This window comes from Staurois parvus, unplaced genomic scaffold (genome assembly GCF_062004578.1).
Source record: "Staurois parvus isolate SC_StPar_1 unplaced genomic scaffold, SC_StPar_1.0 ptg000652l, whole genome shotgun sequence".
NCBI lineage: Eukaryota > Metazoa > Chordata > Amphibia > Anura > Ranidae > Staurois > Staurois parvus.
Window position 1 is genome coordinate 1,926,690 of NW_028318448.1, and position 23,955 is coordinate 1,950,644.

General features: G+C 39.5%; 1 protein-coding gene across 1 annotated transcript in view; it reads left to right on the forward strand.

The window, feature by feature from the left end:
* The window catches only part of COL21A1 (collagen type XXI alpha 1 chain), a 276,488-nt gene that overhangs the window by 249,276 nt on the left and 3,257 nt on the right, over positions 1–23,955 (forward strand). The window contains exons 22-29 of the mRNA XM_089694136.1: positions 2,055–2,126; positions 3,213–3,248; positions 5,189–5,233; positions 6,650–6,682; positions 10,234–10,380; positions 12,387–12,441; positions 13,684–13,884; positions 23,404–23,481. Of these exons, the coding sequence (XP_089550262.1) occupies positions 2,055–2,126; positions 3,213–3,248; positions 5,189–5,233; positions 6,650–6,682; positions 10,234–10,380; positions 12,387–12,441; positions 13,684–13,884; positions 23,404–23,481 (667 nt within the window). The remainder of the gene's footprint in view (positions 1–2,054; positions 2,127–3,212; positions 3,249–5,188; positions 5,234–6,649; positions 6,683–10,233; positions 10,381–12,386; positions 12,442–13,683; positions 13,885–23,403; positions 23,482–23,955) is intronic.

Consider the following 23,955-nt stretch of genomic DNA (forward strand, 5'->3'; position numbering starts at 1 on the left):
CATCAAAAGTAGCAACAATTATATTTATTCATATAAGTGGGGAAAAGGCCCTAAGGCCTTGACAAATAATTCAATACCGTTTAAAGTGAGCCTATTAGGAATAAATATGGAGGTGTTCAATTCTGATCTCTCTTCTCTCTGTGCCATGCCCCCTCCACAGAGCACATAGTAACAGAGCTGAGGCTGTCAATCTGCTGGAGGTCCATCCCCTGTCACCATTTTTCTCTTGGTGTCAGGATAACTTGTCAGAAGTTATTCATGCTGATAACAGAGGAGTGAAGCAGCAGTCAAAAGTGATATTTATTGCTCCTAATTGAGCTAAGTACACACTGTAGAGGGATATGCTTTGTTCATATTTCATATCTGAGGTTTACAACCACTTTAACAATGTGAATTTTCACTTTGAAAATTGGTGAAGTAGAGTTTTTATTCTAAGAACCTTCTGACTGAAGTGATTGCATGCTTTTTCCAAGTCAGTGACACAAATAAAATTGAATGCAGAGTCAGCCAGGCCCTCAGAATTTTCAGGAGTTCAGGAAATGGCAGCCTTTCATATTTATTTCAGTACTGTTTTTATTTATTATACAGATGGTGATATATATATATAAACTATATAATGTCATGTAAGCAAAGTGTTGTAGATAATACTTTCTGGCACATTTCAAACCTTCCACCTTCATTTTTGAAGCTTTACTAAATGCATTCAGAAAGTACAACCCAACCAGTTATGGTAAGGTGGGCTTAGTGGTACCAAAAGCACTTCACTGAACCAGCACATAGCATACGCTTCTACTCCTACATAATATAGCTTGTGTATTCATATGCTAGCATTGTTGTGTCCTTGGATAATGCATTGTCAACTGCGACACATAACACAGACCACCTTTGCCACTTTTGTGAAGGTTTCTCATAGACTATAATTTTAAAAAATTAATTTTTTTAGGTCAAAAAACTATTTTATCTATGTTAAATCAATAAAAACTGTTTTAACAGAGTGCAATTTTAGAAAAGCTGGCATTCTTGACAATTGTGGTGTTTTCCTGGGTGTGATCAAGTCAGTTATTTCTATGAATTATTATGTCATTGTGTTATTCTAACAGATATTTTCAACTCCAGTCTACAAGTGAAATCAGACAGGGAATTACTAATGCTATTTAGGAAACATTGCAGCTCTGCTACAATTAGAATATTCATTACATTTTTCAGTGTATTCCAGTGCAGACAAATTTCACAGCACCATGTGGTGGTTGGATTTTCTCTAAACCCGTGGCATAAGTACTGCAACTTGGTGACTGTGGTGAATATCTTTGTGGAAATTATCACTGACACTAAATTTTTTATATGAGGAATCACAAGGAGTGTGCAGTAGGTGTGCATAGGAATACCTGTTGCACATGGGATTGTATAGCTCAACAAACAACCACCCCAGTTCCACCAACACCATACCATCTGACCAATTATGTTAATAAAAAAGCCATAAAACTGAAGTGTGGAAAATTATGGCTGCTGCTCTTTGATTTTGCGTTTAAAACAAATATGATAACCTTTGTTGTACCACACCTTTAACATTAAAAATACAGAGCAATACCACTATTAAAACTTTAATCAAACCACCTGCTCAGTCTTTCAGGACTCAAGCACCAAGCAGATGTACCAACCACCAGGTACCACCATATACACTGTCCACCCACATCTGTGGGGTGACATTACCCCTGCTCAGTCTTTTAGGCCTCGAGCACCAAGTAACTGTATCAACAAGCAGGTACCACCATAAATACTGTCCACCCACTCCAGAATAATGACAAAAGGACATGGGGGTTGATTAGTAGGTAGTTGTAAAAATCTGTGCCATGTGCTAGCATTGCGTAGGAGGACCTCTGAAGCTGTAGTACAAGGCAAAAAACCTTGCATCTACGATTCTATGATTTCAAAACTGGTCAGGTTTACAATGGACTGAGATGTCTTTTAAGATACATTAGGTAGGTTGCAGTAAATAATAATGACTTTGATGCATAATAAGTTTTCTCTGTTATGATATACATTTTCTCTGACAGGGAGAGAAAGGAGAAATTGGCCTTATAGGCCCACAAGGGTACACAGGTATACCAGGTCTTATAGGTGCCAAGGTAAATATCTAAATACATCTTTTTCATTGTTGGTTAGTGTAAACAATATTTATTATATTGGGATCTGTAATCTTAGTGATGACAAATCAAATTAATCTTTTTTTTATATTTTTAATTTAATTTATTTTATTTTTATTTAATAGCAAAAGTGCAAAATGTTTTTTTTCTCAAAATTGTCGGTCTTTTTTTGCTTATAGCTCAAAAAAAATAATGCACAGACAATCAAATACCACCAAAAAGAAAGCTCAATTTGTGTGGAGAAAAAAAAGGACGTAAATCTCATTTGGGTGCAGCCAGGGTTGGACTGACCATTTGGAATCTCGGGCACTGCCCGAGGGCCCGGGGTCAGTAGGGGGCCCCATGAGATGCCCCTGGTACCTTTTTCATAGGCTTTTTTTATTTTAGGCAAGGACACAGGGGCCCCATGATCCCCTATTGCCCGGGGGCCCCTTGAGTTGTCAGTCCACCCCTGGGTGCAGCATTGCATGACCGTGCAATTGTCAGTTAAAGTAATGCAGCACCATAATGCAAAAAATGGCCTGGTCAAGAATGGGGGTAAATCCTCAGGAGGGCAAGTGGTTAAAGAAGTGGGCTTAGCTTAAAGTGAAGCTGCAAGAATGACAATTAGTGAGCCAACATTATGGACTTGTTTTGAAAAGAGAATGCTTTGGGATTGTCATTCTTATTCTGGGTATATTGCCTAATAAGCTTCTGATCTTTAACAAGAAGCCAGTGAAGTCTGAAAAGTCTAAACTTCATGCTTGTTCCAGGTCAGTTACTTACTGAGTAGAGAATCCGGGATGATAATGACAGCCTTGGAATTGGTATCTTTCAAACAGTCAGAAGATGACTGATATTTCTGTTCTCATGGGTTCCTTTTAAAGCCCAACTCTGGAAAAAGTAAACTCCTCCTATGCAGTGGGGCTGTTGTTTAATCTAGAGGGCAGTAAAATTGGTTTTACTTACTTGTCCATCTGCTCTCCTGGAAAATGTAGAGTGAAACATTGAAATCCAAAGTTTCTCAAGCACAGAACTATGGTGAGAGTAGACAGCTATAAATAATGTTTTTTACTTTATTTTTTTCAGGGTGACAAAGGAAATCAAGGTGAAAAAGGGAGCCAGGTGCATTTTTTCAACAATTTGTTAGTAGTAATACTTGTAATATGTATACACAATTAAAACTGATATATGCAGATATATGCGTATGCATGTACAGTTTGTTAATATAATAAATGCATCTGAAAAGCTGATACAATATTTTTTTAATTGATGCTTTCGTAATTCAGTAAGTTGTAGTTTGAATGTCCTATTTTCCCGCATTCTCATTTTTCCCTGCAGTGACAAGGCTATACTCTAACAGTACAAATTATTTTCATGCTTTTTCTGACATAAATAAATAAATAAATTAATTAATTAATTAATAAAGACACATATTTAGGATTCATTTAGCACTACAGCAGACATCAACATGTAAAAAATACTCATTTCAGTGATGACCTGAACTGTCTATGAGTGACAGTCTCGTATTGATACAGATGAATGATGTCTGTCATTCAGAAGCAATATCAAGCAATTACTTGCATCTCACTATCACAAATGCTTACCTATACAATTAAAACATAAGTTTTTTTTGTACCACTGAAGGTCTGTGTAATGAAAAGATTGTTAATGCAGATAGGCTACACTTACTAACAATTTTACAAAACTTTCTTGTACAGTATAATGGAAAATCTTGCAATCTGTGTTGAAGATACTAAGTACCTTGAAATGCTTTTTGATGGGTTGTGCAGACAAACTATTGGATTGACTATTACAAATAATCATTAAATCCACACATAGGGATTAGTTAAAACCCCATCAGTCTTTTTTGTAATCTGTGTCCCACTGGGGTGATTTCTCTTCACATCTTGTCCTATAAATACTAAACTAAGAAACAGACCACCAGAGGATTTCCTCTTTGTTCCTGTTTCAGTGAAACTTCTAATTTTGGATTTTTTCCTCAGTTTCAGTATGAAACAATGGTTGACAATGGTCCCTATGACAAATAGAAAGTGCACATATTTCCTACTTGTGGCACAGACAGCAAAATCATTCTAACAGGGGTTCTAACTGTGCCAGCACTCTATCGAAAACTTAAAGTTTGGGTTTTAGATACACTTTAAACCTTTCAAATATTTGGTTGAGTTAGGAAAGCGAGGTAAGAAAAAAAGAAGGAAAAGTAAAGATGTGACATATAGCAAACAATTAGAATTTTTCATGAGAAAGAGGAAACAAGAAATCTGATTGATTGTTTTAGTAACCCCTTCCTTTTAGCTTCAATTTTCTTTGTTACTTTTTTCAACAATCCACCTCTGTGTTACAGGTTAATATTCTCCCCAGCAGCATAAACTATACAATTATTTTGCTATTTATTATATAAATGTAAGTAAATATATAAAAAAATGCATCCACCGATAACAAAAAAAAAAAAATTTTTAATGTTTACTATTGCACCATAGTAAAAATGTAACACTGTAAATGTAAAAATGTAATTGGGTGTTGAAAAAAGTAACAGTTTTTCTAAGAGAAGCACAAATATATTCTTCTCTGAGACTGCATTCACTCCTTGGTGGTTTGGGATTGTGGACAGAAACTCTAATTTCTGCCAATGTTCCTGGAAACGTGCAAGAAAAAGTGTGAAAAATGTGCCAAAATGCACATTGCAAAAACATGTCAAGCACACTGCTAAAGAAAAAGTGCAGAAGCTACTTTGTTGCATTTGGCGCGTGTAAGGCAGCCCATTCAAGTGAATGGGCTGCCCTATGCTGTCACATGACAAACACAAAAAAAAGCAGGAAAACAACTCCTTGCATTGCACAGGTAAGAATGGGCCATGAGACTTATTACATAGAGTGGAAAAAAATAAGAATACCATTAAAAATATAATTTGTGAAACCAAAAGGTTGTTGCATTAATGCAGACTTTACGACAAGAAATATGACATATAATGTTGCAATGTTTGTATAATAGATGTATGTTAAACCCTTGTAAGAAATCCAATTATATTTGTATATTTTTTAAAGGGCCAAAAGGGAACTCAGGGTTCTTTCGGTATCCCAGGAATTGAGGTCTGAAAAATTTGCTTGATTTTTGCTTGCAGTTGTTATTGCTTTGAATTGTCTATTCTGTTACCACTCCGCTTCATTTTTTTAATATATTTTTTTTAAGCGTGACACAGATCAGATCTTGTTTATGTATTTTAACTAAAAATTGTACTGCAGAGACTTCAGGCCACTTTTATTTTATTGAACCATCAGAAATTGCCGTCTGGGGATTGTTAAGCAATTTAATAACTTTTGTTTACTCTGCTGCTTTTATGAGCAGCAAAAGCTGAGCCTGGTGCCTGGGTTCCTCACCCCCATTCCGACACTGCTGATGCCAGCAAATCCATCACACACTCATGCAGTTTTAATCAATACAACTTGTGAGGCTGGACAAGCTGCAGAGCCCCCATCCCTCAGTAGGCTGCTTACTGCAATAAAACTCTCTGCACTGTGCTGCTAAATTGCAAAAGGGGGAGTTCTATGTGGCCGAAGACATTCAGTTGCTGGAGCCTTTTTACTACAGTCTATAACCTCCCCAAATCAATGTGACTCCCTTACCACCTCACCTTCTCTCCTCCAGTCACAACTATTCCCCTCCACCTCCCTTTCTGGTCACTGTGCCTCTCTACCAACTACCTTACGTTCAAGATCACAGCACCGCCAAACTCAAATCCCTACTCATACCACCTCTATATCTCCATTCTACCCACCTTAGACCCCATTCATAACTTCCCTCCTACCCATCTCATCCGTACCCTAGTTGATGACTTTGCCTCTGTCTACCTTCCATCTCAAACACTATCTCCTCCAAAATCTCCATCCACCCTCTTCCTCACCCTTCCCTTCCCTTCCCTTGGGGGGGGGGGACATATTTTGCCATCTTCGCCCTGAAGGCTGGATGACCTTCATCTGACTTTGCTTGCACTAAACTAGATACTAACTAAAGTCGCCTAAACAGTTACTGTCCCATTGATGGTTACATTTGATTTGTGGGTGCTTTTATCTTAAAGTAGTCTATTTTTGGTTATGTATTTTGCACTTTATAAGGAGAATGTCAGCTAATATGCTATGAACTCTTGAACAATATCAGTATCTAGTATAAGGAGTGCAGCTTGTTCTTTGCTTTTACATGTTTTCCAGGTGTCCACACAGAATCACATGAGAGATAAATAGTCTTTAATTCGAACAGTTGTAGTCCTAAAAGGAAATCTGGAAAATGTGTACTTGTGGACAGCCCTGAAAACTGCTGAGTCGTTGAGTACTGATGATAAATCAATATGCATTGCATTCAGAGAGACAGATAGCTCTGTTCCTATTTTGTCAGCACAAATTATAGCAAACCCGCTAACACAACTAAATCTTTGACCACTTATAATATTTTGCTTATTTTTAAAATGTTATCTTTTAAGCTGATTTTAACTTTGTAGCATTTTTTCCCAGGGCGAACAAGGAGGGACTGGTGCCAAAGGAGAGGTATGCATTAATACTGGAAACAAAAAAAGTTGCTTCTAATGTTTGTTGTTATACTGTGCAAAAACCATAAAAACGATGTTTAATATATACTGTAGTATAATATTCTCATGGATGAAATAAACACATATAGGTTAATCTGATACCCACAAGTATATATTTTATCACATTGTAATTTTAGCTTATAAAATTACCAGCAATAACATGTACTATATATCTGTCACTTAAAGAAAATAAAGACACGAAAGGAAAGAAACAAACATTCTAAAGTCTGAGTCATAATGTGGCAGCACTCAAATATTGCAGAGTTCCCCTTTAAGCTGTAATATTTCTAAAAGCATCTGTTTGCAGAACCAGGTCATCAGCTCACTTTCTACAGTAAAGAGAAAATATATGCATTGTGACGTAATTTTTGATATATACACCATGTAAGATCCTTTTCAAGGCACTTAGCTTGCTGACACGAGTCTGGCTAGGTCAAAGTTTTCCGGAGTTTTCCTGGAATTCCCAAAGTTGCCATTACAATAGCTGCACAACTAACACCATAGGTTTGTTTGAAATCTCTGCTAGCTGTGTTGCTTTGCCACTGTATGTAAGTGTCAAGGGATGGATCTGTTTGGGGCATGTACATTTTCTGCTACATTTTTGGGGGGCATGAACATAAAGTGGATCTTAAGCCAAAAACTCCAAACAGACAACAGTACAAATTAAATATATATATGGGAACATTTTCATCTGCCAGGTTTTAATTATGTTCAGCCATTCTTGTGACATATGGATCGCACAGCTATGAAAGTGACCTTGTATCCCATTTCATCCTTGCAGCTGTAACAGTTAGCCTTATTGCACTGTTTATAAAATGTTCTAATCTGCCATGTCTAGCTGCTTGTACCTATCACCTGCTAGATAATATTCAGCACTGCATCATGGTCATGCTGCATCTTCACACCTGGCTCACTCTATAATGTTTACATTGAGTGGAGATCACTCAGTGGATACCCAGTCAACAGTGTCTGTATCTGACCTGGCAGGTTGCATTTATGAATGTTAGGTCTGCGCAGGGGCAGACAGACCATTTGGAAACTCGGGCACTGCCCGAGGGCCCGGGGTCAGTAGGGGGCCCCATGAGATGCCCCTGGCACCTTTTTCATAGGCTTTTTTTATTTTGGGCAAGGACACAGAGGCCCCATGATCCCCTATTGCCCGGGGGCCCCATGAGTTGTCAGTCCGCCCCTGGGTCTGCGTATAACTCATCTTCCACTTAGCATTTGCCTGTCAGTCTATGCTTGTAATCTGCTATTTCTGCCTGCATCTGCTTAGAAATACTTTTGTTTATGCTTTCTTCCTGCTGCCCAGCGGACCTGCTATTTTTCTTTAACTAATCTTGTTTGTCGTCAGCACTGATATCCAGCCTGTTTATTCTCCCCTATGCCTTCAGATTTAGCATTTCCCTCTGGTTCTAACAGAAATATCAACTGTCACCCTAGGCAATTCCCAGGATCACCCTCTGGCATTTGCTTACAGTGCAATACCTGCTTCACAGATAACCAGGGAGTACAAACATGTACAAACTTTGCAACAGCCTTTTGACACCTGTTGATGACACTTAGGGGGAGATTTACTAAAACTGGGGCACACAAAATCTGATGCAGTTGTACATAGTGACCAGTCAGCTTCTAACTTCAGCCAGTTCAGTTAAGCTTTGACAATAAAACCTACAAGCTGATTACTATGGTTACTAAGTTTAGTAAATCTCCTCCAAAGGATCATCTTTAATACATAATGGCCGCAGCAGCAGGTGCCATGTGCCTGCTCATTGTTAAATAGATAAAAATGATGTCATTAAAATAATGAGTTAGAAAGTAGTACTGCCATTTCATAGTATGGAGAAAAATTAATTACCTATGGACACATATGCACGTCAGTCTTTATGAAGTCTGAAAATTTATTTTTGAAATTTTTGAAATTGAATAAATTAAAAACAAGTGTGCTAACTCCTACCTTCTGACCATGCCTTTTTATAATTAACAATGTTGTCCACATTTTACAGTATCTTATGCTTGCTTTTGCACACGAAGAATCTATTCCATTAGGCAAATGCAGACATACTGTATAACTTCATTAAAAATATTTGGAACAAGTTGAAACAGTTGCAGAGGGTAGTGGGGTCTATCGAATATAGTCCCGTATGGAGCAATAATTCCTATGCGGAGCTAGCAAAACTACAACAAGGTGCCAGGTGGAAAAAATTTGGGGTGATACATCTCTCAATTCTCTGTGATGCAAAAAAGATTGCCTTGCTCTCTTATATGTATTATTATTACATCCAACTGCGGCATGCTATTAGAGATCAGGGGAATGTGGGTGGTTGGGTCTAGTCCCCAACTCCAGTCTTTAATTTGTGTGCCAATGGCTTTGTCTTTCAATGCTAAAATATGCTACTAACTGACTTTCTTAAAGAGTACCTTTTTAAATTGACAGCTCGCTGGGAGGAGGATATAGGCCAGGTTTCAGGAGTTCAGTGGGATGAGGAGTTCCAATCTGAAGTTATCAGCTCCCTTAATGTCTCACAGAAATTGTTGCAACTCTTTATTTTATTGAGAGCTCATTACACTCCACATAGACTCCACAAAATGTGCACACTTGTTGACCAGCTATGTTATAGATGCAGAAGAGATCATGGGGAACTTATTCATCTCCTCTGGTGTTGCACAAAATTGCACCAGTACTGGGCAAGGATTCCCTTTGCAAAGTAAAAACTCCTTTTCAAAGTGAACCTTTAGTAATTCAACCTCATGGTTTGTTATTACATCCAATTAATCTTATCAATGAATGTTTAATTTATTTTGTTCATTTTGGTTAATTATGAAGTATGATTTGGATCACTGACTTTCTAGAATATAAAAACTCTGTTTTCAGAGTCATCATATTCATTAAGGGCAGTAGTCCCGGTATTTGGGTTTTAGTAGAATTCTCTTTTCCAACTACCAATGTGATAGATCCTGTTCCACTAGATTCCACACAATCACAAAACTACAAAAGAGCCACCCATCCAGTTTGCAAGTTTCTCTCCTTTATCACAAAATGTACCTTTTTGTTTGTAGCCAATGATTTAAATTTTTGCTATAGATCAGGACACTTTCAAAATGTCTTTAGTTTATCTAGCTGTTGAGAATAATGGTGAGGTTTTCATCTATCAATTCTTACATGCAGACCATTTTGCAAAATCAGTACTGCATTGTGGAATAGAGCACATATTTTTCAATGACATCTTCCTTTAGAGTCTTTTGCAATGATATGAGGATTCCACTGTGTATAATTGACTGTTCTTGCACATACAGCATTTTATGTTTCACTATTTCCAGTCTACTAAATTCAGCAAATAATAGTAATTATGGATTCCAATATGCAGAAATATGTTATGTTTAAGTTCCCTACAGAGGCTGTGTTTACTTCGTTTTAGTGAGAAAATCAGAAAAACATGTTGCAAATTGCTATATATGACTATAGGTTAAATGAGTTTCTACAGTTAAATGGAATAATTTTCTTTACAGAAAGGGGAAGTTGGAGAACCAGGAACCCAGGGATTCAGTGGACCAAGAGGAGAACCTGGTCCTGCTGGTTTACTTGGATCACCCGGTCCTAGAGGAGTCAATGGTGACAGAGGACCCCCTGGGCTACCAGGACAGGAAGGAAGGCCTGTATGTGTGTACAGTGGTTAAGGAAATAAGTAACTGGTTTATAATTATCTAAATAGGGCCATGTAGCAAAAAATAATATTTTTTTTTGAGGCTCCGTTCCCGCTAAAGCGATTTAGGATGTGACTTGCATTGCACAAAATTGCAAGACAATGGAAATCACTCTAGGCCTGTTGTATCAAAATGTGCTTTTTAACTGCACTACAGGTTTCATCCTGTTTGCTGTGAAAGAAAATTGCCATTATTACTAAGTATACATAAGGGTCATAGTCACCATCCAAACTGGACTTTCCATCCTGACAGGTTGAAGAGAAATCCAGAAGATGTAGATTTGTGGCATAATAACAATTGTAGCTTCCAAATACTGACATAGATCATTCTAATAGGTGATATGGCTCCACCACAAGGCCAAAGAGTGTCTATTCCTATTTTGCTATTCTCGTTTTTGTTAGTTATGATCCACTATATACATTATCTATACAGCAGTTTGTGTAATCATGTTCTTGCTTGTTTTAAGCCCCATGGTGACCATTTGGTTATAAGCTTGTATTTAACTTGCTTATACCTTAAGGTGGAAATTGCATTAGGCTGTGCTCACTTTTATTTTACCTGAATTAGAGTTTTACAGATACTAATTTCAAAAATTGCAATATTGTTTTGTAAATTATAGAAAAGATTTGGAATTGTTATGTAAAATCAGAACATACAGTACAATTTTGGAACTTATTTTTTTAAAAATCTTTTTATTGAACTGTTTAGCACATTGAGGAAATACACACACAATAGACATAACAATGGTTCACATGTATCCAACCCTCGCAGGGGTGGAGAAAGGTCAAAATGATATATCTAGAGAGATTGCAAACAAAAAGGCTGCATCAAAAGATTATCCTAGATGCCCATATGGCCATCGCTATTAACAGATGAATAAATGTGGGAATGTGAAGTGTCCCATACTAGTGTACGTTATATCGTGCATGATGTCCCTAAGGCCAAGAGAATGTACAAATATGCCTGAAAATTACAATGACTACTCAGGTTATTGGCATGTCAGAGGCAGTGGAGGGTTCAGCCAGCCATTTGGACCATACTCTATCATATTTTTTGGGGCATCCCCTGTGCATATAAATATCCTTATAAAGTGGTAAATTAGCATTAATTATCTGCTTCCATAGCGTAATAGATGGAGGAGCAGGTTTTTTCCAATTCAAAGCAATGGCCTTTCTAGCATAGAACAAAAGCAGGCTAATCAGAGTACGTTCAGCTACAGTAGGTAGGGGATCGCTAACCAAACCTAATAAACACACCGACATGGTAGGTTGTAGGGGAGCTGAGGTCAACTTATTGCATAAGCATATTACCTCCTTCCAGAAATCAGACAACGCAGAGAAATGCCAAAACACATGGGCAAAATCTCCCGGTGCGCACCCACAACGCCAACATTCGAGGGAGTGTGTTGAGCTCATTTTGTGAAGCCTATATGGCAGGACCTTTTTTAAAATAATAAATTATAGTCACTTTCTACATAATGAAAAAATTGTTATGTAGGCAGAATATGAAAAAAAATTAATTCAGTATTTTTTTTTTTTTTTTGCAGTTTAAAAACTTTTATTCTGTTGCAATAACCTAGGCCCTATGCTTATGACTGTGGACTTTGGAAACTTGGGGGTTTAGTTACTAAAGGCAAAAAGGCTATTACAATTCCTAGATTGTAAGCTCGAAAGAGCAGGGCCCTCAATCCCCTCATATTTTGCATTGTATTGGTATTGTTCTGTCACATGTTCTGTCCCCCTTTGTAATGTACAGCGCTGAGCGAACTATTGGCGCTTTATAAATACTGTATAATAATAATAATAATATTCACATTGCAAGGGAAATTAATTTTTTTCGCTTAGTTAAGTAAACATTCCCTTGCAAAGTGTACAGTCTATTTCCCTTTAGTAAATCAAGCTCCTGTTATTATTATCTTTGTGTATATATGTGTATTAATAAAATGTTTATTTTGCAAGGGCAAAGAACATTCTGAACAATTCATAAGACAAATTTGCCTTGATGTTATAAAAGGTATGTTACAAGAATAGAAATTATGTTTTTCTTCTAATGTAAATCACAACACTTTTGTAACATAGTCCCTTAATGTACAGAATAATTACATTCATGAGCAAAATGTATCAATAACAATAGAAATGCAACATGTAGACCTAGCATGACCTTACTGAGTTAATTTAAAAAAAATAAGTAAATTAGACTGTAATATATAATAATTAAATGTCAATCCATGGTATTACAGGACACCGTGCAGACACACATTGTGCCTGTATTTCATAGTCAGTTCAGCCTGAGGCAAAATGCAGGTTGTGCTTGAGCAGAGAGGTGTGTGTTCAAGAGGCAGGTTGTGATTAGAAGGGTGTGTGTGCCAGCATAGACTGTGTTTGGTCAGAGGGGATAGTGGTGGATTATCAAACTACCCAATACAGGCATGCTCTGTGTCTGCACAGTGTCCTGTACCTCTGAATGACCAGCCGAATAATGAAAACCAACCACACTAACACAGATCAGCTAATGTATTTTGTGTGATCAGTTTAGAACAAAGAAGAAAGGTGACTGGAAGGATCAACCAGATACTTCAGATGAAAGAAGTACATAAAATGATAGAAACTGTGATTTATAAAATACACAAATATGAACACACACACATAAAACAATAAATATTTAGGGTGACATACACTTTAATTAAATAAAAAATTAACCTTTCTTTTCAATCTGCAGGTAGTCTGGGGTATTTGGTAGTTCATTGAGTCTTCCTGTCAGACTGTACCTGCTTGCCTGTGCGGGATGTACTGGCACACAGATATCCTGACAGTTTGCATGGCACCATCAATATCCTGATCACTGGTGCAATGCTTTCCAAGCTCAAATAAAAAAAAAATAGTAAATGCACATTTTTTTTACCAGCAAAAAATTGGGCATTTATTATTATTATTATTATTTATTTTTTTTAAGTTAATTTATACTTTAAGTTAACAAGTAAAACATGTAACCTACATTGAATAATGACTAACACAGCTACTACTGATACTCTTTAAGATACAGTATTTAAAATACATTTGTTTTAATTAAATATGACTGGCTCTTGGGAATGAACACAAAATAGCCAACAAATATTAAATACTTATTATTGTTTGTAGTGATATTCTATTTACTGCAATGTTATGTTAGCTTATTTGCTTTGTGACAATTTCTGATTCAATTTTAGCTTTATCCACTCTTTATTTTTATGTATGTTATCTATTTTATTTATGTTAGCCCAGCTACCTTTACTATTACATTCTGAAAGACTGCAAAGTTGTGATCAGTGTAAAACTCAAAAAGGAGCTGCTGGGCTTCCAGGACCTCCAGGGCTGGTGGGCCCTGAAGGACCAAGAGGACTTCCTGGAACACCTGGGAGAAATGGTTTTCCTGGCTCCATAGGACATCCGGGACGTCAAGGCATCCCAGGACATAAAGGTATGCATAACAAACAAGATAAAGAGAACATCTGTTTATTGCATTATTTGAAATGGACAATAATAAGTAAATTTCATAGCGTCCACCCAGCGGAGTTGAGACATTTAAGCACTGGTGGGATATTTGGAAAGTATATGTAAATACCTAGGGCCATTGAAGTATGCTGTACCATCCCTTCTATCTCTGGAGTTCAACCTCTGTTACTATATTTCCTTACCAGGTCATGCCCACATAAGGAAGAACTAGGGTAGGTAGTCTCAACTCAGATGTCCCTTTACCCTTGATTACTTAATAAAAGGCCAATCCCCACTAGTTTCTATTCACTTACTGGCAGGAGTAGTAAGGTGGGTAAAACCCATTTTGGTTCACTGCATTGAGTTTATTGAATCCCAAAGAATCCCATTAGCAATCCACTAACTGAACAGGATATTATACATATTGAATAATGGGCAAATCACTGCAACAGGGATGTAAATCCTAAATACATAAAAGCTAAAGCCCTATGTATCATAAATAAGTGCTATATTTGATTTTCAGAAAATAATATTTTCAACCCGTTATCTTTTGGGCCGAACAAACAAAAGCTCTTGTCCTCAAGAGCGGAGTATCCACAATGGCAACAAAGGTAGGGGACTGGGGAAAATAACAATTTAACACAATTTTTTGTAGACTGGATGAAAAAATAGTAAACTTTTTAGAAATAAATAACTATTTACAAAAGGGGGAGACTGGCGCCTGGCCAAGTAGGTAGCCGTCCAGCATCAGAACTCCAGAACAAAGTCCACACCATTTATACATACACATTCTTAACAAGGATCTGCCTAATGTCCTAACACTATCTAACAAAGAAATGGCTAGTATGTTCAAACATATCAGCAAACAGAGCACTACAGCTGAAGAATTGTCTTCTCAAATACCTGCAGATAAACAGATAAACAGGGTTAATTACATATATACAGTTCACAATCTAAATTTCTGGAACATCACATCATCACCTCCTCTGAGTTGACCCTCAAGTAAAGCAAGTTGCGTTAAAATCTAACATCTATTCTACAATACTAGCAACATCCTCCCCTCCATATATCTCTTCTCATACATTATGTCACATAATCTTATCGTTAAACATCTAATCCAACAGAATATCCCTAATGGGCAAATGGTCCTTGACTCGCCCTTACCCAAATGCATGGGAGAGATAGGTCTAGTTCCTAATACTCCCAGCTTAACTGTAGATTGACATTCTCTCTGCCTTCCAGATCAGGTTCATCAGCCTGCATAGGCATTAGCCCTTGATCCCTTGGGGCACTCTTTGTTGTACAGGCAACTGCCTATGCTGTATCACCTTGTCTATGGTGATCTCCCCAATAATACTCAGATGAAGATTCCCCAAAGATATCTCCCTCACTTAGGTCCTCTTCACTGGGGCTCGTACTGAACTTAGGGGACCCTGGGTCAGTCTCCAGGTCACTTTCCTCCTCTTTGACTTCCTCTGACCTCATCCCTGTCTTGCAGATCCTCTGTGGTGCTAGTCAATGGCACCACTAGTTTGGCTGGTTTGCCTGTGGCATGGACCCCAGCAGGTATCAGGGTGAGACCCTGCCTGCAGCTGTACACATAGCCCCTGGTTCTTTGCCCCAGCCTTGGAATCAACTCTTCTTTGCTCTGCTTCACAGTGGGCTAAAGACATACCATCTCCCTTGAAGACTCCTTCAGCCTCTCCGGTTCAAGATCCTCGGTGCAGAAGTCAGTGTCCCATTCCATTCTGTGGAGTTAATTTACTAAAACTGAAAAGTGCAAAATCTGGTGCAACTGTGCATGGGAGCCAATCGGGTTCTATATTCAGCTTGTTCAATTACGTTTTGAGAAAAAAAAAAACCTGAAAGCTGATTTCTGTGCAGAGCTCCACCAGATTTTGCACTCTTCAGTTTTAGTAAATCAACCCCTGTATGTCAGGTTGGCCATAATGCAAACAGCTGCTCCCCACAATGTCCACTCCTGTCATTGGCCTCTTGCAGGATCTGCAAACCCAGAAAACGTGTTCAGCCCTCCGGATGATTCCCATAGCAATGCTGCCCTGGTGTACCAGCCTCACACTTGTGTTGGTGAGATACTCTTGATCATTGGCCATCCAGCTGAGTCTCTCCATCTTCACACTGGAACTCACACAAAAAAAGTTTGGGTACCGAACAGTAATGTAGTCCGCCATCTTAGTACTTCTCAGTAGTTTGCAGGGTGTACTCCTCTTCTGGAACACAGGTTGCAGCTCCACCCCTCTCCCTGGGACTCACTGGAGCTGCTTCTCCCTCACTGCAGCTTAACCCTCTCCTTTCTAGACAGCAATGCTCATGTAACTGGCAGCAGCAGTTGCTGCAATTTAGGTGCTCTGCATCAACTCAGTCATTCACAGCTGTCTTTCTTAACCCTTTCCTTTCGAACCAGTTTCATCCTATTGAGGCTGTACTCACACTATGAGTAATGCCCTGATAGGCTAAGATGTATTAGTGTTAGCTTTGTTTGGAACATGTGTACTCATTGGGTGATATAAAGAGAAATTGTATTCATCCTCACCTGGTTGCCAACTTTATCTACATGGAAACCAAAGAAGTGTCTTTTTTGAAGTTTAATTATGAATAAACTTGGTTGGAATGTAGTGCAAACAGAGGACACTCTTTGGTAGTAACTAAACTGTTCAGGAATACCCTCTTATAATAGAAGGTAGTGAAAATTCACCTTAGGGGACCCCCTTTTTGGTAGCAGCCCTAAAGAAGCAACTATGAAACAGTCTAAAGTGTCTCTAGGATCTCTGTCAGACCTCTATTCACTGTATCTCTGTGTACATGGATGCCTCCTTCCAATACCAGCCAGGCCCTGTACTGTGAGCCTTCAGGCCAGATCCTCAGCAGACTCTGTTCCACCTGTTCTTAGCAGTTTTAGAAGTAGACCCCAGATCTCCCTGAGCTGGGACCTTGTTGAATATCCTGCAGTCTTCAGCTAGCCTGCTCAGAAGGGCAGTAGCCCTTCAGGTTAGCTCTCTCACACCAGGACAAAGACCCTGCTATTCCAGGTCCCAGACTATTTATACACACCTCAGACCCCTGCTGGTCATCACCTTGATCAGGGATTGGCTGAGGCCAGGGGCAGACTGACAACTCATGGGGCTCCTGAGCAATATGGGATCATTGGGCCGCTGTGTCCTCGGCCACACTCAAACCACACCGAAAAAAACCTATGAAAGGTACCAGGGTCATCTCATGGGGTCCCGTACTGACCCAGGGCCCCTGGGCAGTGCCCGAGTTCCCCAATGGTCAGTCTGCCCCTGGCTGAGGCTGTGTGAAAATTCAGCCCAGGGTCTGCCCCTCCCAACCCACTCTATCCTAGAACATACTAGAAACAAGGGGGAGCAGTTGAGCCTGAAACCAGCAGGACCCAGAAAAACTAAAAGCAATCAAATCCTGCTCCACTGGCTACATAGGAGCCAAAAAAATAGTAAATCATATTTACCTAAAACCTACTAGCATCCTAACTAGGAGGGTGCTACACTCATATTCATTTATGATCATGCCACCTCATTTAGCTTTATGTACTTTACTTACAACATGTACTTATTTAATAAGAAAGGCTGTGCAATTATAATAAATGGAGCCTGAATTCAGGGTCATATTTTCCATGAGGCAAACAAGGTGTTTGTCTAGGGTGGCATTTTTAAGGGGGCAGCACGGCGCCCCCCCCCCCCTCCGAAGTAAGGACTCATGTAGCAAGTAACGAGGGCTGGCGCCAGGACCGATCTTCATGGAGAGTCCACCCAGAGGGAGACAGGGCAGGCAGCCAGGCGAGGGGTGATCATCTGATAGCAGACAGCTGACCACGGCGGGGAGCAGGGAAAGCTCATATACACACTGTGGTAAAGTGCGGGAACTCCAGCACACAATATCTGCTGATCTCTCCCCAATCCTTTGCTTATACCTCCACTGACAACCGCCCAGCTGTCACTTGTCCTCCACTCCTCTCCCCCTGGGTGATCAGTGATTTTTTTTCCCCCTATGGCTGCCCCATGTTCCAGCCCCACTCCACCTCCCCCTGGGTCTTCTTGCACAGAGATCACCAAGGAGCCAGAGAGCAGATATCCAGGCACAGCACAGCTCTTATGACAAGAGCAGGGGCGGACTGACAACGCATGGGGCCCCCGGGCAATAGGGGATCATGGGGCCCCTGTGTCCTTGTCCAAACTCAAAAAAGCCTATGAAAAATGTACCAGGGGCATCTCATGGGGCCCCCTACTGACCCCGGGCCCTCGGGCAGTGCCTGAGTTTCCAAATGGTCAGTCCGCCCCTGGACAAAAGTTTAAGAAGAGGCTGCAGCTTGAGGAGTGGATCCTGGCAGCTCATCCTTCTCTATGGCTACAAGGTGAGGGTAACAATCATACAACATCTCTCTCCCCTCCCTCTCTTTCTCTCTCCCTCCCCCCTCAATCTCCCTCTCTCTCCTGCTCCCTCTCACTCACTCCCTCCCCCTCCCCCCTCACTCTCCTGCTCCCTCTCACTTTTTCTCTCCCTCTCTCTTTCTCTAATGCTCTTTCCCTCTCCCTCTCCCTCCCTTGCTCTCTCCTTCCCACCCCCGCCCCCTCTCCCCCTCGCTCTTTCTTTCTCTCTCTCTTTCTCTCTTTCTCCCTTTCTCTCTCTCTTTCTTTCTCTCTTTCTTTCTCTCTCTCTCCAGCCCTTTCTTTCTCCCTTTCTTTCTTTCTCTCTCTCCAGCTCTTTCTTTTTCTTTCTTTCTCTCTTTCTTTCTTTGTTTCTCTTTCTTTCTTTCTCGCTCTCTTGCTCTCTTTTTTTCTCCAGTTCTTTTTCTCTTTCTTTCCTTTTCCAACACCAGTTTTCTGTTCCTGTTTAGCAGTGCAGAAAATTGTCTCTTGTTAAATTCTCCTTAACCTCCTTAGCGGTATTCCCGAGTGTAGCTCGGGGTAAAATTTGAGTACCAAGAGCGGTATCCCCGAGCTGCACTCGGGCTTACCATGCGGCGTTGCTCAGGGATTCCCTGCAGCACTTACCTTGTCCTTCGCTCCCACGATGTGTCCCCTCCAGCGTCCCCAGCCATCTCCTCCGGCCGATGCCGGCATCCGGCTTCCGTGTTCCGGTCCCTGTGACGTTGGGACGTACGGGCGCCGGAACCGGCGGCAAATTTGAAATTTTAAAAAAATGTCATTTTTTTAAATATGATTATTACATAGTAAAACATTGCTGTTTCAATGCATTTCACATACATTTTGTCCCTACTGCTTTGTCCTGTGCCCTGCCTGCATTTTGACTGTTCTTTCTGCCTGGAAACTTAGAAAAGTCCATGGCGTCCAAAAAGCGTCCCTTTACGTCAAAAACGGTTTTAAACCAGCTAGAGAACAGCGATAGTAAATCAGAACCACTTGCAGAATTGAGTGATAATGATTCGTGGGGAAATTCGTCATCAGACACTGAAAATGATTTTGCGACTTTGCTCAGCGATGTGCGAATTTGCCTCTGTATTTCAAATTTCAGGGTTTTTGGTTTGATTATCTTATTGAATTAAAATTATTATTATTATATTATTATTTTTATGATTATTTATTAAATTATAATTTATGATTTCGTGTTTCAAGTTTTATCCTACCTGGGATGTTTACTAGACTCTTGTTCGTACAGATTTCAGTGAGTTATTCCTAAAAATTACAGCCTACAATAAAAAACTACATATTTCCATGCAAAAAAATGGTACCGCTTTCAGCACAAAAAATGGAAATAATCATAACCGAGGAGGTTAAAAAATCGTCTTTAAATGAAAAAGGAGTATACATAATTAAAAAGTTTAAAACACTATCCCCAAAATTAAAGTGACTCTGTCATAAGGGAAATATGGAACTACCACTGTCTTCTGAAGAAGGCTTGTTGCCTGGCTGTGTCTGACTGAAGTACTTTTGAGTTATTGACCTAGAGAAGAAGCATGCTATAAATGAGTGTGATAAAAATAAAATAACTTTTTCAAAGGAGATTTCAGCAAATTTCCATGATTCTCTCATGACAGAGTACCTTTAGGTTTACTCCCTATTAGTAACTGATAACATAACAATTAACAGGTGACTCGGACATGTAGCAGTATGGTTTTAAATTGCTCTTAGTTTTTTTAAGGTAAGTGAAAGTACATATTTTTGTCATAAAAATGTGTATAGTGGTCTAAAGAAGCCCTCTTGTAGAACAACATTCAAATCTATAAAAATGCCATAATTATAATTAAAGGTTTAACCAGTTTACAAGTTTATATTGGGGTGATGGACAATTAAGTAATTTGTCATGAAAATGATTGGACAACATACAGTATTTAAAATAGCTGGCAAATTAAGCTTACGCTTTAGTTTTAACTGGATTACCTAAAAATCCATAGTCAAAGCCTAAAAGTATGGCTTGCATGTACTGTATCATCTCACACTTTTGTTAAGGAGCAACAAACCAATTTTTTTGCTTTGAAATTGTGAAAAGTTGAAAGTTGTGATACCATCCATTTTTTCTAGGTAGTATTTTTTTCTTCATAACAACCACATCATAAATATATACGTAGCATGTTTCACATACAATGTATAACTTCCTGTACATTTTTTTATGTAATAGTCTATCACTTACATTAGATTCTCTTTAAACCACTTGAAGTCAGGACACTTTCACCATCTTCCAGTCCAGGCCAATTTTCAGCTCTCAGCGCTCTCACACTTTGAGTGACAATTACTCAGGCATGCAACACTGTACTCTTATGAATTTTTTTTTCAATTTTTGAGACTGATAGATTTTTTGGTGGTATTTAACCGCTTCCCACCTGCCATATAAGGAAATGACAGAGGGGCAGCGATTCTCTAGTTCTGGGAGGATGTCATATGACGTCCTCCCACTCTAACTGCGCATGTCCAACTAATAAAAAAATTCCAGCCAAGTTTAGAGTCCCATCATGAGAAAAATATACTCAAAATTAATTGCTTGTGAAGTACTCACACTTTTCCGGACAGTCTGTAAGTGCGAGTGCTGGGCTGAAGAGCAAAGGATTGCCCTGGTGTGATTCTCTGTTGAGAGCTGAATGGGTTAATCACCTCTTCATTCCTGGATGTGCTGTTATGGATGAATGCAAAGTATGGATCCTCCCTTCCTCAGGCTATATATTCCTTCTCCCTAATACTCCACGTGTGTGCCGGGAAGAAAAGAGAAAGGGATAGTGCCTTATCCTTGATATAAAACCAATCTTTCTTTTGCCTAGTATGCACTCACATATTAAAAGACTTTTAGCGCTTTATGTAAAATTGCCAGTGAAGAGCGGTGTGACCAGCCTGAGCGGCGTGTGGACACACACCAAGGAGTCGGGTACATGGTGACGTCAGTGCCCCCCCCAACGCGTTGCGCCACAGGGTCCGGGGAATGTGATAGGACGAACACCCTGTATTGACTCCTTATATAGTATACGGTGCCATTTTCTCATAGCCCTTAGTAGCTCCGCCATTTATTGAAGGTCGTAATGTGCATAACAATCTGATGGCGGTGACATGATAGAAAAAGTGTCAGAAATGAAATGTATATTGATACACTTTATAATGTATATGTATCCAAGTACCCTACAGCTTTTTGGACAGTGTATGTGGCTCGCCCCTCTAGGCGGTCTGATGACTGTATTACAAAGTAACTAAAAATGAATGATACAAAGTGCATAATTAACACATTGTATATACATAGCCCCATCAGTGCCACCTTTCAGTGCCCATGAATTCCACCTTTCAGTGCCCATTAATGCCACATACAGTGGGGCAAAAAAGTATTTAGTCAGCCACCAATTGTGCAAGTTCTCCCACTTAAAAGATGAGAGAGGCCTGTAATTGGCATCATAGGTAGACCTCAACTATGAGAGACAAAATGAGAAAAAAAATCCAGACAATCACATTGGCTGATTTGGAAAGAATTTATTTGCAAATTATGGTGGAAAATAAGTATTTGGTCACCTACAAACAAGCAAGATTTCTGGCTCTCACAGACCTGTACCTTCTTCTTTAAGAGGCTCCTCTGTCCTGCACTCATTACCTGTATCAATGTCATCTGTTTGAACTTGTTATCAGTATAAAAGACACTTGTCCACAACCTCAAACAGCAAACAGTCATACTCCAAACTCCACTATGGTGAAGACCAAAGAGTTGTCGAAGGACACCAGAAACAAAATTGTAGACCTGCACCAGGCTGGGAAGACTGAATCTGTAATAGGCAAGCAGCTTGGTGTGAACAAATCAACTGTGGGAGCAATAATTAGAAAATGGAAGACATACAAGACCACTGACACTGGTATGGTGTATGGCAGCGATCAGGGCACTAATATGGCATATGGCGGTGATCAGGGCTCTGATATGGCAAATGGCAGTGATCATGGCATTGGTATGGCATATGGCAGTGATCAGGATGCTGGTATGTCGGTGATCAGGATGCTGGTATGGATTATGGCATTGATCAGGATGGTGAAATGGTGAATGGTGGTGATCAGGATGGTGGTATAGTATATAGTGGTGAGCAGGATGCTGGTATGGTGTATGGCAGTTATTAGGGTGCTGGTATGGGTTATGGTGGCAATCAGGACACTGGATTGGGGTATGGCAGTGATAAAGGTGCTGATATGGCATATGGTGATAATCATGGCTCTGATATGGCAAATGGCAGTGACCATGACACTGGGATGGCATATGGCAGTGATCAGGATACTGGTATGGTGGTTATCAGGATTCTGCTATGGATTATGGCATTGATCAGGATGATGGAATGGTGAATGGTGGTGATCAGGGTGCTAAAATGGCATATGATAGTGATCAGTGCTTTGATATGGTGAACGGAGGTGATCATAGTGCTGGTATGGTGTATTGTAGTGATCAGGACGCTGGTATGAGATATGGTGGTGATCAGGGTGCTGATATGGCAAATGGAAGTAATTTTGGCGCTGGTATGGGGTATTGCGGTGATCAGGATGCTGATATGGTGGTGATCTGATATAGTGTATGGCATGAGCACTGCTGACACTGGGACAGGTGACAGGGGCTGGCTGAACAATTTACTTTTATACTGGGGGCAGTGATTAGGGACACTGGGGCAGGCTGACACTGCAGTCTGTGAGTGTAGATGCAGTCTGACAGACTGCTGTACACTCACAAGCTGCAGCGAGGGTCCTCTCTGTTCTCACAGCTGCTCTGTGTGAGAACAGAGAAAACCGATGTTTACTTTCGCTATATATTCACTGTGATTGGACACAGCAATCACATGGTACAAGACACAGAGGTGATGTAATCCCCGGGCTCCACACAGAAGCTGCCGATGCGTGCTGATATACAGGCACATTAACCTACATCAGAGCTGCTTCCTCTCCACCATTTATAGGCTGTGGGTTGACGGGAAGTGGTTAAAGACACTGATCAATTGAAGATGCATTTTTTTCTGATTTGTAAAATCTTACTTCTTCATTTATTTTTGTTGGTTATGTACAAACAGGAGCTCCAGGAAAGCCTGGCCCAAAAGGATATAAAGGTGACTCAGAACCTGGAATTCAAGGACCACCAGGAGTCCCAGGTATATTATGCACAGGGACAAAACTATAGTCTCTATAATATTTAAGTTTATTTATTTATTTCAGGTACTTATATAGCGCCATCAATTTACGCAGCGCTTTACATATATATTGTACATTTAATAGAGTATAATAAATTACTAGAAAAGGAAAACCACATGTAATGAGCATTTTACTGAAATGTATTCCTTTTAACTGATTCAGTTGTTTTTCCTATTTCTTCTTATTCTTTTTTGTTTTACTTGGATAATTCTATTTTAATTATTTTAAATATTAACAATGGAAAAACTGGAGAATAAAAATTCAACAAAAATTAAGTGAAGCAGGTATAATGTACTGATTAAAAAAAAGTCAGACCACACTTATGGGAACTTACATGACAAATAGCTATCCTGATTTCTAAATAAATGACATTGAAAGATCATAGCAATACAAATATGAATCAGCCATTCACTAATTGTTCAATACAACATCAA